The 14140-nt window shown below is 48.6% G+C and overlaps 1 protein-coding gene across 2 annotated transcripts; it reads left to right on the forward strand.

Annotated features, from left to right (window-relative positions):
* The first annotated feature begins 39 nt into the window (after positions 1-39).
* On the forward strand, positions 40-13828 carry LOC8025112 (tRNA (adenine(58)-N(1))-methyltransferase non-catalytic subunit TRM6). Of its 2 annotated transcripts, XM_029974187.4 has the most exons (9): positions 40-266; positions 373-524; positions 1429-1538; positions 2320-2495; positions 4674-4844; positions 7177-7408; positions 8617-8702; positions 9942-10131; positions 13623-13828. In XM_029974187.4, the coding sequence occupies exons 1-9, from the start codon at positions 187-189 to the stop codon at positions 13710-13712; spliced, it is 1287 nt and encodes a 428-aa protein (XP_029830047.2). In that variant the 5' UTR covers positions 40-186; the 3' UTR covers positions 13713-13828. The 2 variants fall into 2 exon arrangements, with proteins under 2 accessions (XP_029830047.2, XP_029830048.2); XM_029974188.4 differs by lacking the exon at positions 8617-8702.
* The last annotated feature ends 312 nt before the right edge of the window (positions 13829-14140 follow it).

The raw sequence follows: 14140 nt of genomic DNA on the forward strand, positions 1-14140 counted from the left end.
GAGCACTTTCGTATTTTGCTTAGGAGGCGCAAGCGCAAGAAGACGCCCAATACGAAAGATTTTGTTATATCGATCTATCCGTTCATCATCAATCACACTATTTCTTTCTTGGCAGACGGCATTTCTGGTTCGCATGCTCGTGTTTTCAAACAACCAGTGCAAGTTTGTTTTCAGCAGTTTTCAAGCATGAATTTGATCCAAGAAGGGAGCTACGTCGTGATAAGAGGGGCCAACAACGTACGTCTAGTTCAGGTGGACAAGAAAAAGTAAGACGCGCTATGCGAGTCGCCATCATCGTGGTCCGCACTACCGGCTTTTTCGTTGCATGATATCACATCGTGCCTTGAGCTGATTTTGCCTTAACTATTGCAGGCCGATTTTCTTTGGAAAACGGAAGTTCGGAGTGCAAGCCGCGATCGGACAACCCTTCGGATCCGTGTTCGAGATCCGAGATCGAGATTTACGGAAGGTTTCTGCGGAGGAATTCAGGCGGACATCCTCCGAATGCATTCCCCAAGTCGACGGTGAGGACACAACTCGCAGAAGCGTGATTATGGTCGAAAACGCGTGTAATTGTTGGATGGGACTGTTTTGAAGTTATAATTTCTAATTTAAGTGAATGATGTCGCATAAATTAGCCAGTAACACATATCTTTCAGGTGGGCGATCTTTCGGTGTATTTTTGTTTTTCCATATGTAGGAAACACGCTTATTTTGTGTGTGTGCGTGTGTGTGTGTTTGTGTGTGTGTTCCCCCAACTACCGAAAACAGCATTGGGATACCCTGTGTAGGATGAGTTACATTGCTGTGGATAGACATATTTTACATATATCAGGTGCTTCCACTCAAAGCTCGGAAAGCACTGCAGTGTGGCAGAACAGTTGGTACCGCAGAACATGCACCATATACACTTCTCTGTATGTTAAGGACTCACCAGCTAACTGGTGTTTCTGTGCACTTTTTAGGAGTATTCTTAGCTTCAGGGGAGGGCGCATATATAAAAGGGTTTTTGTTTCCATCTGCATGTCTAATTTACAATTCCAGTAAGCTGCTGTTGACACTCTAGCCCTGGAGACAGGACAGAAAAGACAAGACAACACTCTGTCTCTGGACTTGTTGGTTGACGATGCTGAAATGCTGTCAAGTTTTATTTAATTGCTCTTTAACTATGACCTCAACATACAGTCAGAAACTGGAGACAATATTCATTGTGGTGCTAAACACCCACAAACTAATCTTTGTATGCGTCTTTGCCGCTTACTGGCTTTTGAAACTTTGTGACAAAAGACAAGAAATTAGCTCGAGGTAATCTCGAATTGCATGTGTCTTTGGTTGACAACATGTGCTCTCTTTTCAATGTAATGTTATCTATTATAAATATGTCAATGAGGCATGCGCATTCACTTTAATGAGCCGCTGCCATTCTAGATGTGCTGACAAGTGGCCAGGACAACCGGAATCTACTGGATGACGGGAAATCTCAGAAGCTCACTAGGGAGCAGATTGAGAACTTCAAGGCAGGCGGAACATCTGGAGAGGTGTGTTCAGTCACTAAAGACAAAGTTTTGAGTTACACTAATTTTCAGTCTTTTCTTAACAACTGTGGCACACAGCTACCATCTGTTCAAAGCTCATTAGGAGGAACCATTTTATTTTTTTCTTAATTAGAGTTCTATAAACATTTTACAGATGAACAACTCTCCCTGTCTGCTCACGATGACGTAACCTGAAAAAGCGCGATTCTAAAATTTCACTAAAAAAACATTAGAATGGACTGAAATCACTTGTAACTTTTGAGTAAGATAACGGTTAGTACTGAAACATTGGCATCTGGTTCGCACTTCTAGCGCTACATTTGGCTAGGAGTGAGTATTCGGCGATGCATAGTTTTTGTGTGCGGTGAAAAAAAACCCTGCAAACTTGTGTAGTTTGATAAGGAATTTCAGTCAGCTCAGATAGATGATCGTTTTCGTTTCTATTAGTTTAAACGTAAAAAAGTATGAGCCAAAAAAACTTTTTTTTTACCTATATTAGTTTTGTTTTTCAGAAAATCTGTTGCATGCCAGAGCTAAAGAATATGAATGGAGAGTAAACGAAAGATCGCGCAAATCCTTGTCACAACTTACCGATTGTTGTTACGAAGGGGCGTGGCTCCATCACGTCTGCCCTCATTCTTAGTTGTCTTCGCGAAAACGAGCCACCAGAAAGACCAAGCGGCGCATTCACGTTTTTTTTTCTCCGCATGTCTCGCGTTTGTCGTCCGTTTGTTTCCGAGGTACGAGCTCGAGGCATTGGCCGTTGCCGCGTCCCCGTCTGCAGGAGATTGTCAAGACGCTGCTGGAGAACAGCACGACGTTCAAGAAGAAGACGGAGTACTCCCAGCAGAAGTACCTCAAGAAGAAGCAGCAGAAGTACCTCCAGCATTTGACGCTCGAGAGGCCCACGGCACGCCTTCTCGGCGAGATGTACTACTCCCAGAACCCGCTCAAAGTCGGGTGAGGCTCAGCCGTCGCTTCTAATATTTAGTTTATTTTATTTCGAAGCACTCCCCCCCGTGGCACTATGTTAGGAGAGAGCCTACACACTCCCTGGGAATACATAAAAATCTAAAGTAACACACGCTCGAACGAAAAAGTTTGACAACATCATTTCCTCAGACGGGTCGGGCAAATTGTCAAAGAAGGAAAAAAAAAAGATGAGGGTTGAAGCGAGGCGAAACAGCAATAGGTTACAACGCACCATCGCTGGAGCAAACTCATACAATGTGCATACATAAGAAAGAAAAAAAGATGTTGCATTTTGTTGCTTCGCCTGCCAGAAAGGAAAGAAAAAAGCTGATACGAAAATGTCTCTCACTGCAACGTTGTCTACACTATGAGGCGCTGTTTAAGTGCCTCTTTCAGTATATTGGAAGCATAGAGTAGATTCCCTCTATTTCCTAGTAGAGGCCGATATGACGAAGATGTAAAGTGTTGGGGGCATTCACCGGATGCCACGTGTAATTGCCCTGGCTTGTACGTCGTACGAAAGAAGTGGTGTTCACTGAAGACACAATGATAGAGGCATCTGCAAAAGCAAAGCATACGAAGCATGTTTGCTTCGTATGCTTTGAACATGCCTGCAAACTGTCTTTTGTACGACGTATTAGCGGCGTGACCGCAGCTTTACGAGTCGCCACGACTGGCGACGACGTGGAAGCATTGCGCGAGTACTGCGGAAGCTCACGATTGGCATGCTCTCGGCGGCCACAGACTGCTGCGGCGCCAACGAATGTTCTCTACGCGGAGAGCAGGTCGTCCGCTTCTTGGATGAGAGTTTCGGTGACGTCCGAACGACGCCGAACGACGCCGGACGACGCGGACTGGCTTTGGTCGACGGAATAATGGGTAGACTTCGATGCTAGATGCCTCGAGGTCTTCCCACTATATCTTTCGGTCGGCGAATAAGAGCTCGGCGTTCCGACTTCGTCGCAACCCCCGTGCAAGAAGCGAATGAACTCGCGCTCGGCGTAGTGAAGCTTTGTAAGTGAGGTCAGCCTTTACGGAAATAAATTTATGCCGCGTTAGTATGTGCTCCGTGTGATTACCTCAAATGCCTTTACCAATATATTAAAGGCGTACGCTAACTCCCCTCTCCGTAACGGCCGGTTCGCACACTTCCAACTGCTTGCCCCTTGTGGTCTCTCGCGACGAGAGAATGCGCTGGTGCCACCTGTCGGGTAGTTGCGGAATTTTCGTCTATTTCCTATTTGTTTTGTCTACCATTCTTCCGCTACTGGATCACTTTTGACATAGATATAAATGAGCATTTTTCTTAGATAGTGTGTACATTTGATCTCATAGATACTGCAAAACATTCGCTCTAGTGAAATGTAGTTCCGGGGAAACCTTGTAGATGGCGCCAGCGTGATCTCGTTGTAAGAGATTGCAAGAACTCGGTCGTAAGTAAACGCAAGTATGTGAACTAGCTTTAATGGCGAAGACATATAAAGTTGAAGTGGAACATCTCTCTAGTGAATACTGACATAGTGATGCGTGGCTGAAGTGGTGCCTGTCTCTAGTAAAAACCGACACGACAAAGATACGGACATTGTTGATCACCGTGGATTACTGCGCGAGGTATGTTAGGGAAAATGAGGCAGTGCATCAATGTGGCAGCTATAGAGTGTGCCCTTTCGTTATGATCTTCACCTTTGGGACATCTTGCGATCCACCGCGACAGGTGCAGGTGTGTCCCTTTTGTTCGACGACGTAAAAATATTCGGACGACACCATAACAAAATTGCAAGAGGGGTAAACGAAGCATATGTTTATCGATACACACGCCGAGGACACGTCTGTTGGGGCTGCATTTTTGACTATTTTAGGTGACGAGGTGGATTTTATAAGGAAATGTGACAACGAGCTTTGATTGTGGGCTGGATTTTTTTTGTGCACGTAATAATATCCTCGGTTCTCTCTTTCTTTATTTCCACCTCCCATTCGGAAATAAATATTCAGTCGGCAGTCGGCCTCCTTCTGTGTGTGCATCTCTTCCTTGCATCCTTCCTCTTTTTTAACACCACTTTAGCTTTCTTGAGACGTTAACCATAAACACTAAAACCACCGGCCGGGCGGCGCGAGTCATCTCCCAATTTAAAGGGTTCACCCACGCGCGTCCGTCCTTCCGCCCAGGAACATGCGGGTGGACGCGCTGGCCCAGCTGCTGACGTGGTGCAACGTGCGGTCCGGCGGGAGATACGCCGTCTTCGACTCCTGGCTGGGGCTGCTCACCGCAGCAGTGCTGGAGCGGTTGGGAAGGGAGGGCTCCGTCGTGCAACTCTACCCTGGTCTGGGGCCCGACAGGTGGGTGTCTTCCATAGAGCCCTTATTGAAAAAAACACTCAATCCTCCAAAAAGTTTCTCGAAAGTACTTGCTACACTCTGATCATCTTACGACTGGCTACAGCAGATGCGACGAGCGTCGGAGCTAATCCAAGGCCGTGCAAGTTGTATGCGACCCTGAAGAGGGGGTGCAGTGACGTGCAGGAAGCATATCACGTGCTACTTTCACGGCACTGGATTGGTTGGGATTGCTCGTCTGCAGTTGAATGTGAGGTGAAAGGGAGTATAGATAAGATTGTGTCACAAACCCCTCCTGCAAAAGAAAAGTTTTTAATATGATGTTTTATTTTCATTGACAGCGTAAGGTCCATCTGCCTTTGAGGTGCAACAACACTGGTTTACACCAAAGATGAGCAATTTAGCGAACCTAGCCTGGTGCCTTTAACATGCATCGTGCAGTTGCGATCTGCGACCGCGGGCCAATTCAATACTCATCCAGATTAGAGTGGGCAAGGGTGGGGATCGAGCCCCCGTTCCCCGGGTTCTGAAGCTGCGGCATGCCTACCCGCTCGGCCACCAATCCCCTGTTGCATATGTTGCGAATTAAACTTTCTCCTCCCCCAAGAAAAAATTGAGCGCAACATGAATGTTGCGAGGCTCACCTTGAGTTTTATTCAATTTTCTGTCGACGTGCCGAAATAGAAGCAAGTTTTGGAATTGCTCCTCACTCAAAATGAGTCTCGCAACATAAATATGGCACTAAAAGTTTTTGACGTTATTCTAAAGTCAGAGTAGGTTGAGTGAAGGCTATTTGTCGGTGACAGGTTAAGCTTCCGGGGGAAGCTCCTCCCGCCTCTTTTCACTTTAGCGGAGCAAACACTGAAGAGGAGGCAACCTCCTCTCCAGCGTTCACTCTGCTAAAGAGGAGAGAGGTGGAGAAGCTTCCCCTTAACTCTTAACCCGGAGCCGACTACATAGTTCAGACCCAGCTAGGCGGCGTTAGACTCGGATGGAGCTCAAGTCGCGGTTAAGGCTGCATCATATGATGTTAGGTTAAGGGCCGACGTTAGGTTAGGTTAAGGGAAGATAATCCTCTTGGCACCTGCCTCTCCAAAACTGCGAGGGGGCCACATTAGGACCAGTGTTGCGGAATGGGCACCCCATTCCATTCCAGCTCCATTCCGGGGAATTAGAGCCTCCAACAATTCCATTCCTTCCGACTAGGAAAGGAAACACTGGGCCCATGTCCACTCCTGGAATGGCTGATCCGTTCCATTCCATTCCTCCAATTCCTAAATATGAAAAAATGGCTCTTGACAGCCACATTGTGTCGCCGGAGAGAGCAGCGTAAAGCTGATGTTATTAAACACAGAGACAATGGCAAAAGCATGTAAAATGCCTCCCCTAGCACTATATACTACGGCTAATGGTGGTCGCTTGGAGCACTTCGTGGCACTTCTGTCTCTGAAGGGATTGATCAGGCTTGAAGCCGCAGTTGCAACGATAATTCACCTTACGAAAGACAGTCTGCAGGTACTGCCTGAGGCGTGTTTCTTCATTGTGTGACAGTCCTATCACATTATTCATGCAAAAACTGTCTCTAGTCAGGTTCGAAACATGGTCACCGTAAGGGACTCTAGGACCATGCTATAAAACCCGCCTTAAAACATATACTTTTATCTCTGCTCTTCGAACCATTCTTGCAATTTCTTACCATATTCAATCCAATTCTTTATTTATTTCCCACACCAACGCTGAAAGATCTGCTGGGTTAAAAGCTACGTGCTAATTACGCGCGGTTAGAGCAGACACTATGTCGCGTCTCGTGGCACCAAGAACGACACCTTGTTGTCCATCTACAACTTTTCAGTTTTCTTGCTTAGTGTGCACCATTAATCTTCGACGAAGCATGAGCCATTGAGACACTCAAAACGTCAGTCATTTTCAGTGCAATGATACTGCTCAAGAGCCACTTCGACCACGCGCTAACAGTGCACCAGCAGCCCGTAGACCCCTAGCTGAAGGTCGACATACCTCGCATAAGGACCGAGCCCATTCCATTCCCACTCCATCCCGGGCAAAATGCATCTTGCGGCCATTCCATTCCCATTCTATTCGGGGTTGCGGAAGTGAGGAATGATTCCGGAATCATTCCAACTCCAGAGTGGCAACACTGGTTGGGACTAGCTGAAAGGTCGAGGGGATATGGTAAAGGAGGAAGCTACAAAAAGTGGAAGGCGCAAAGTGTGCGTTGGCCTTTAAGCTGACCGCCATTTTCACCAACACGTTCCTTCAATCTCGGTCATACTACAGCGGATTCCTAACCGTACTGTCCCCGACCGTTTCCCCGCAGTTCGTACCGACAGGCAGTGAATGCTCTCAACCTGGATGAGAACTTTGTGCACTCGACCGTTCTGGAGCTGCCCTTTCAGCGAGCCCTCGACCTGCTTCGAGAGTCTTCCACGGCGGAAGACGGGGACGGAGACTCTTCGATGGCAGCGTCAGCAGATCAGGCCGAGACGACGGTGGCGGGAAGCAATAACGACACCCCGAGCGACGGACAGCCATCCGGCAAAGAGTGGAAGGTGGGCATTACTTTTTAGGCCTTTTATTCGCGCGATACTCTCACTCGTCTCATGCTGTTCACGTTCTCCGACTGAAAGTAATACGCTTTTTAAAACCTGTTTGAGATGTTCCACTCTAATGGCAAATTCGAGTGGTCAATCGCCGGCGAGACCGAGCCGGCGGAACCGGCAGACAGAAACGCGCCGGCGGCACACCACATTACCCTCAGCACCCGAACACGAAACGGCAGACGCTGGCAGGTTACTTCGCCTGTTGCCTGCACGACACCGCTAGCGAGAGGCTGTCGCACCCATGGCGACCCATGTCCCAACAGCTTGGATTAACTCGAGTAGTGGCTGCTGAAGTGACTTCAGATCAGTTTCGTTCCTTCATTCTGTTTTTTCTCACTGACCTTCTCTCCCATTTCGGAAGAGACGACACCGGATACAGTCTGGTGTCTACTCGCCCGGCCGTTTGGAGCTTGGGCGGAAAAAGCGCCGATAAGTTGCCAGCACTTGCCAGAGAACCATTACCCGAACAGTGTGCGCCGGCAAGAAACTGATCACGCGAACACTATTGCCGGTTTTCCGGCAAAATAAGTTGTCAACGATTGACCACCTGAATTCGCCATAAACATCTTGTAAACCGTCTCTGATGAGGTGCTCATGCATGCCCAAGTTTTCACAGAAACCTGGCCTGTTGAGAACCCAGCTGTCAAAAAAAAAAAAAATGGCCACACCTCAATATCTGTTTAGACTAAAGCTTAGGCTAGTCGGAGTGACATGCTTTCAAACGGTGAAAAGATCACGTACAAAAGACGACCACGTCTTTCGTGTCGCACTTCCCGCCGTCTCAAATTATCTGGATTTTTTTTTTTCTGCACTAACTTTACCTGTCAATAACTTGCCCACTTGCCATGTCTCTCTAAGAGGCTTTTACATCGGGAAAGAGGAGAGTTGCTCTCTCGTCCCAGTTAACTGTGCCATTTTGAGCGCGCTTTGTCCTACTCAATTGCGTATCAACAGACGGACAAGCACGCAACTGTTCGAGCGTGATTAGCAATTTGGGGCTGACGTGTCAGTTTCGAGATGCTAATAGTGCTCGGTTGTAAAAGCTACCATAGCCATTGCACAGCCGTACAAAGCAACAGAAACCAAAGTGCTCCGTTTGTTGCATCCTAGACGTGCTTCGATGGGCTCAAAACTGTGGTACCTTGTTTCTCTTTCAGGAGGATGAGAGGACACGGAGGAGAGCACGGCGATTGGAGGAGCAGCAGAAGGCAGCAGATCTGCTCAAGACAAAGGCACTCGACGGGTACGCAGCCAGCCAATCGGCCGACCCCTTTCGACGGCATATTTAGCTACGACTGCAGCCGTCTTCTCATGTAGGGCGGCAAAACAATGGCTGCCCAAACATGGTCGGAATGATGGGCTCTAGATAGGAATCCTCAGGAACCTAGCTGTTTCCTCAAAAGCCTCCCCAGCGGTACCTTTGTTGGGTAACCAGGAGTACTTCTTGGAGGGGAAGTAGCAAATCATAAAAATAATAAAAAAAGGTTTGTGCCAGTACTTCGGTTATGCCGTGCAAAATCTTGAATTGACATAATAAAAGGGAGAGCGAAGGGATGGGACAAAGTTGGAGAAAGACACACACAGGACAAGTGTTATGTCGTGCCTGTCCCGTGTGTGTGTTTCACGAAATTTGTCTCATCATTTATCGCTTCCTTTCATTATGTCAGTTAACGAACTACCCCGGTGATTCTTTATTTTACAAAATCGTAAGACATAGAATATGCTTTTGGGTCGGTAAATCAGTGTGCAATTGTCTACTTACCGAGCATCATACCGAGTCTTCCAACGAGAACGCCACTCGTTGTCGCTACGGTTGCACGAAAGGTCTGCCGGACCGCTTCGTTGCCGCATTGTCGAGAGCAGGAAGGGTTCCTTGGCTGCCATTCGAGGCAGAGTTCCTCGAGATCAAAAAATTTTGATTACTCTGTTCTAGTATTTCGCTAAAAACTTATTGGCCTTTTTTTTTTTTTTTTTTTTTTTTTCACTTTCTAGGGGTATTTGAAATGCGTAACACTCGGAACGTTTTAGCACACGTCCGTTCGAAAGCACAATCTTTCGCACCCTTTTCGAACCGCATCGAACAGACTGTCCTTAAACTGGCGCTTGAACTGCCTGTCGGCCACCGTGCAATGGCAACTGACTTCCTATTGCTGCCTGGCCCGGCGCTCTCGTTTTGCAGCCACGTCCCTCGCCCCTCCCTCCTCGCATTGCCGTGTCCGCCGTTGTCATTCTTGCAATGCTTTGGTGGTACTCAAAGCCCACGAGCGAGAGCTTTCAAAGTACACATAGTCCGCCTCACTGCCGCCGATCACGCACCGAGAAAAGTCCCCGCTCCGAGAGCTGTGGCCAACTCCTTGCCGTACGCCTATCGAGACCGCATCCCGGACTCGGACACGAAAGAGTTAAACACTAGCAGTTCTTCGGGGCGTCGACGATGTCCAAGTCCGGTCCTCGATGTCCGAGTCCCGTCCTCCCGTCGCAGGCTGCTGGTGGCCAGCAAGCAACACCCGACGCCGGTGGTGCTCACTCTGCTCGAGTTCCTGGCGCCCTCGCGGCCCTTTGCGGTGTTCTGCACCTACCAGGAGCCCCTGGTGGACCTCTACGGCCGCCTGAAGAGCGCCGGCAATGCCGTCTTTCTCAAGCTGTCCGAGAGCTGGCTCAGGGCACACCAGGTGGGGCACCCGTCTTTGGCTGGGCGGTGCGAGCCGCTGCCACCCATAGTTGCCGACAGAATGAGAGTAGCAGGAAGGGACTTCAGTTGCCCCGCCCCGTGTTGCACGTTCGCTACCTTCGATGCCGCTTCGGCATCTCACGAGCCTCAACCCTGTACATGCAGCCAAAGCACGGCGAAAGGCATCCAACACGTGCTGGAGGCGTTCAACGGAGACGAGCATTCTCACCTTGTCGGTGGCTACGCCACGTCGCATCTCCCTGCCGGCATGTTCTAGGCATACTTACGCGTGAAGCAAACATACTTTGAGCGTGCTTGAGGTTTGGCCGCAGATACTTGTGTCTTCTCGTCTGCGGCGAATACTGGGTAATTTGTACGATGTGCGAGCGGTGTAACTGCCGCTTTACGATAAATGCTCGCGACAGCGTACAACTGCAGCATTATCAAATGTGGACGCCATGCTCGATGGTGGGTGAAAGAGGGGTGGCGGAAGCTCAAAACCATCATGTTCAGCTAACCAACACTCTCAAAGTTGCAGTCTGACGTTACTTTGATTCCCGTCAATAAAAGCAGAATAATACAACCAGTGGGTCCCAATTCTACTGAAACGTTATGCCTCAACAGCGTTTTTGTCCTGTAGTTCCAGGGTTGCTCCCGTCTAAAATTGCACCCCCCCTTCCCCCCTAAAAATATAAGGTTTGCCCCCCACCTCCTGAAAGAAGTTCTGCGGATGCCTGTGGTTGCTAGCGCATGTTTGTTTTTTTGTTTCTTTTGGCTAGCACAAAATTATTTTTGTGTGTATATGCTACTGTACATTTTTCAGCTTTGTCACAATGAAAGTATTTTTTTTACATTGGCCACTACATGCTTTTCGCACTTCTGTTACCACCAAACATTGTTGTCGCTTGGCTACCGTGAAATAATTTTTTCGTGTATAAGTAGAACCTCGTTGATACGTTTTTCAGGGGACCGCGGAAAAAAAGCGTATCAACCGGGAAAGCGCAGCAACCGATAACGCACTTAAAGGCACTCTATATAAGATAGAAAGCAGCTCTTATGCAATGGTTTATTTTATGCACTTACCGAACTCTTTTGGACTCAGACACGTTCACAAACGCGTAATATCCACCTGCCGCTTCGAATTAATGGTATGCAGTAAAAATCGTTTCTCCAGAAGCCGCAGTCCCCTCTCACTCTCCGCGCAGTCATGAACGTTTACGTAGCGGCGCAAGGTGTCCAACGCAGCGATCGCGTCCGCAAACGTGGGTGCAGCGTAATCGTTGGTTTTTTGTTCGTCTTCTTCATCACTTTCTTCGTTGTCGGCAGTAGTGAGGTCGGCCACAATGTCCGCTATGCTCGATATCCGAACGATCAGCAATCTCTTGCGCCTTCTCTCGCAGAATGCCTCCGTCGATGTTGACACAAGATGCCCGGGCTTGTTTGAACCATACCAACAGGGCCTCCTCTAACTTTGCGTGTTTTGCCCCCCGAGCCTGTTTAAAGCCTGGTTGGTAGAAAGGAGCCTTCGCCTCGATCTCCTTTCGTCTCGCGACGACACTGTTTAAAGTTGACGGCGCGAGTCCAAGCTCTCTTGCGACCTCAGACCTCTTCCGGCTGGGATTTCGATCCACCGTGCGAAGTATGTCAAACTTCTCTTTAAAAGAGAGTGCTTTTCTCTTTCGGGATGTCATGGCCGTCGTCAACGCGCACGCACTCAGAAACGGCACTGTTCACGCAGTCGAGCTGTCGAGCGGAACAGAAACTGGAAGTGCAGCCAGTGCAGCGTCCCGGCGTGCGTGCGGCGCGTGAACAACTCGCGCCGGAGAGAGAGGACAGATGAAAAGAAAGAGCAAGAGAGAACGAGCGTTTTCGCAGAGCTCAGCAAAGCAAAGCCCAGTGAGGAGACCGGGAAAGAGGGGGAAAGGAGTAAAGGGAAGGGGGGCGCCCGCGTGCGCGGCCGCGCGATCCGCGCCTCCGCGCTGCGTGGTTCGGCTGTTCGGCTCTGCTTTGCTTCGCTTCAAGCCGGCGTGGCACCTTGGCGCACGGCGCGCCGAGGCGCCGAGGCGCCGCGATTCCGGCACTTTTGGACGTAACAACCGGGAAAGCAAACGTAACAGGCAGGAAACTAATACATGTATCTCTATGGAAGTAAAACGGGACCGGCGTTTTTGAACGCAACGGACAGGAAAACGTATCAACCAAGAACGTATCAACGAGGTTCTACTGTATCTATTTTTTTTTTATTTTTTTTTTTTTTCAATTTTCATTTTGGCTATTATTGAACGATTCTTTATTGGCTTTGGCTACCACCAAGCATTTGATCCTTTGCTACCATGACATACCTTTTTTTTAAAATTTGGTTATCTCTAGTTATGTTTTCTCTCTTTGGCTACCACCAAACCATTTTCTCGCTGCAACTATCACCACACTTTTTGTTTTTGCGATTAAGCTATCTTGAAAATATTTTCCCTCAACTACACCAAAACGTTTTCTTTTCGGCTATCACGAAATATTTTATTTTAACTTTGGCTACTAGTAAAAATTCTTTCACTTCAACTAGCTACAAACAACGTTCTCACTTTGGCTACAGCGAAAGATTTTAGTTTACGGGCGACACTTTGCAAGGATTTCAGTGTTAGCATTTGTTGTCTGTCGTCGCAGCAGAGGTGGAAGAGCCCTTCTCTCCTTGCATGGCGCAAGGAGAGAGAGGTTAGGTATTCCCATTGCCACAAAGAGGAAAGAGAGGAAAGCCCCGACGACTCGCCTGTAACGACGCAACGCCGAGGAAGCGTCAGCGGAGCACCTTCCCCCGTCGTCTGCTAACAATAACTTCTAAACAGGCGTTTTAAACATTCTTCGCATTATACAAAATTCCACTTTGGCAGTAGTATACATTTGCTATGCGTAATATAGGAAGGCTTTAGAAACTCCCACCACTCACCATAACATCCCTACTTCTCGAAACGTAAAATATATGTTCTGGCAAAACTCGTTGCCTTCCCTCCACATTCCCCGCAGAGCTTCGCCTCCTTTCGCCGCACGTGTCCCCCTCTCCGCCCTTCGCCCGTGTCGCACATAGACGGCGACACGAGAATCCCAAGGTACGAACGCGCAAAGCGGAGGTGCGTACACAACGACGCGAGCATTCAGAGCTACAACTGGCACGGGGTGGACACGCGTACACGGCGACAAACGGCTTTGCTTTTACTTCTTCGCGCAGTGTGGGCGAAAGAGGCAGCTTTTTTTTATTTAGTTTACATTTAGCATAGTTGTCTACAGGGTGAGAACAGCGTGCCTATTTTTGCCGCCGTGCTTGGAGAGCACGTGCCCACACGAGCCACCGAAATTGCTATTGAAGGTAGGGATCTTGCGCCAGAGGCAGCTGCCATCTTCATCCTCTCCGCGACTGTAGCAATGAAAGATTGGACTATTGCCTCTTTGCCTTTACGTTAATGCGAGCAACTTATTGAGCCGCTCTACTCTCCACCCCAGGTGCTGCCCGATCGCACTCACCCGTCCATCAACATGAGCGGCGGGGGAGGCTACCTGCTCACGGGCATCAAGGTCGACAACTCAACGTGACGCCCGGCGGAGCATCGAACCACCTCGCACAAACGCTTTGAGTGTACACACGTCGGGCTGTGACGCGGAAAGATACATCATTCCAGTTCACCAGTTTAGTCGAGGCTCGGATGTATGTATAAAAACGGGAGCTTCGAGAACCCCAAAGCAAATTGGGATATGGCCATAAAATCCGGCAACACTGTGGGTCGCTGTCGTTACTGCAAAGTAATGACCGAGAGCCGCATTGTTTCCGGGTTCCCGCATAGTTAATTTGCTTCGTCGAATCGCGGTGCAACAGTGCGAGCACATTTGACGATCAAAACTATACAATTTTTGAAGCAGATAACAGACTTTGACAAGATATTGTTTGTCTGACCTAAGGCAGAGTGAAACGCAATAAAAAAAAAAAACTTCATTGTGCGAGCTTTTTAAGGAAGTAACGAGTC

This window comes from Ixodes scapularis, unplaced genomic scaffold (assembly GCF_016920785.2).
Source record: "Ixodes scapularis isolate PalLabHiFi unplaced genomic scaffold, ASM1692078v2 PGA_scaffold10__122_contigs__length_95168666, whole genome shotgun sequence".
In the NCBI taxonomy this organism is placed as follows: Eukaryota; Metazoa; Arthropoda; class Arachnida; order Ixodida; family Ixodidae; genus Ixodes; species Ixodes scapularis.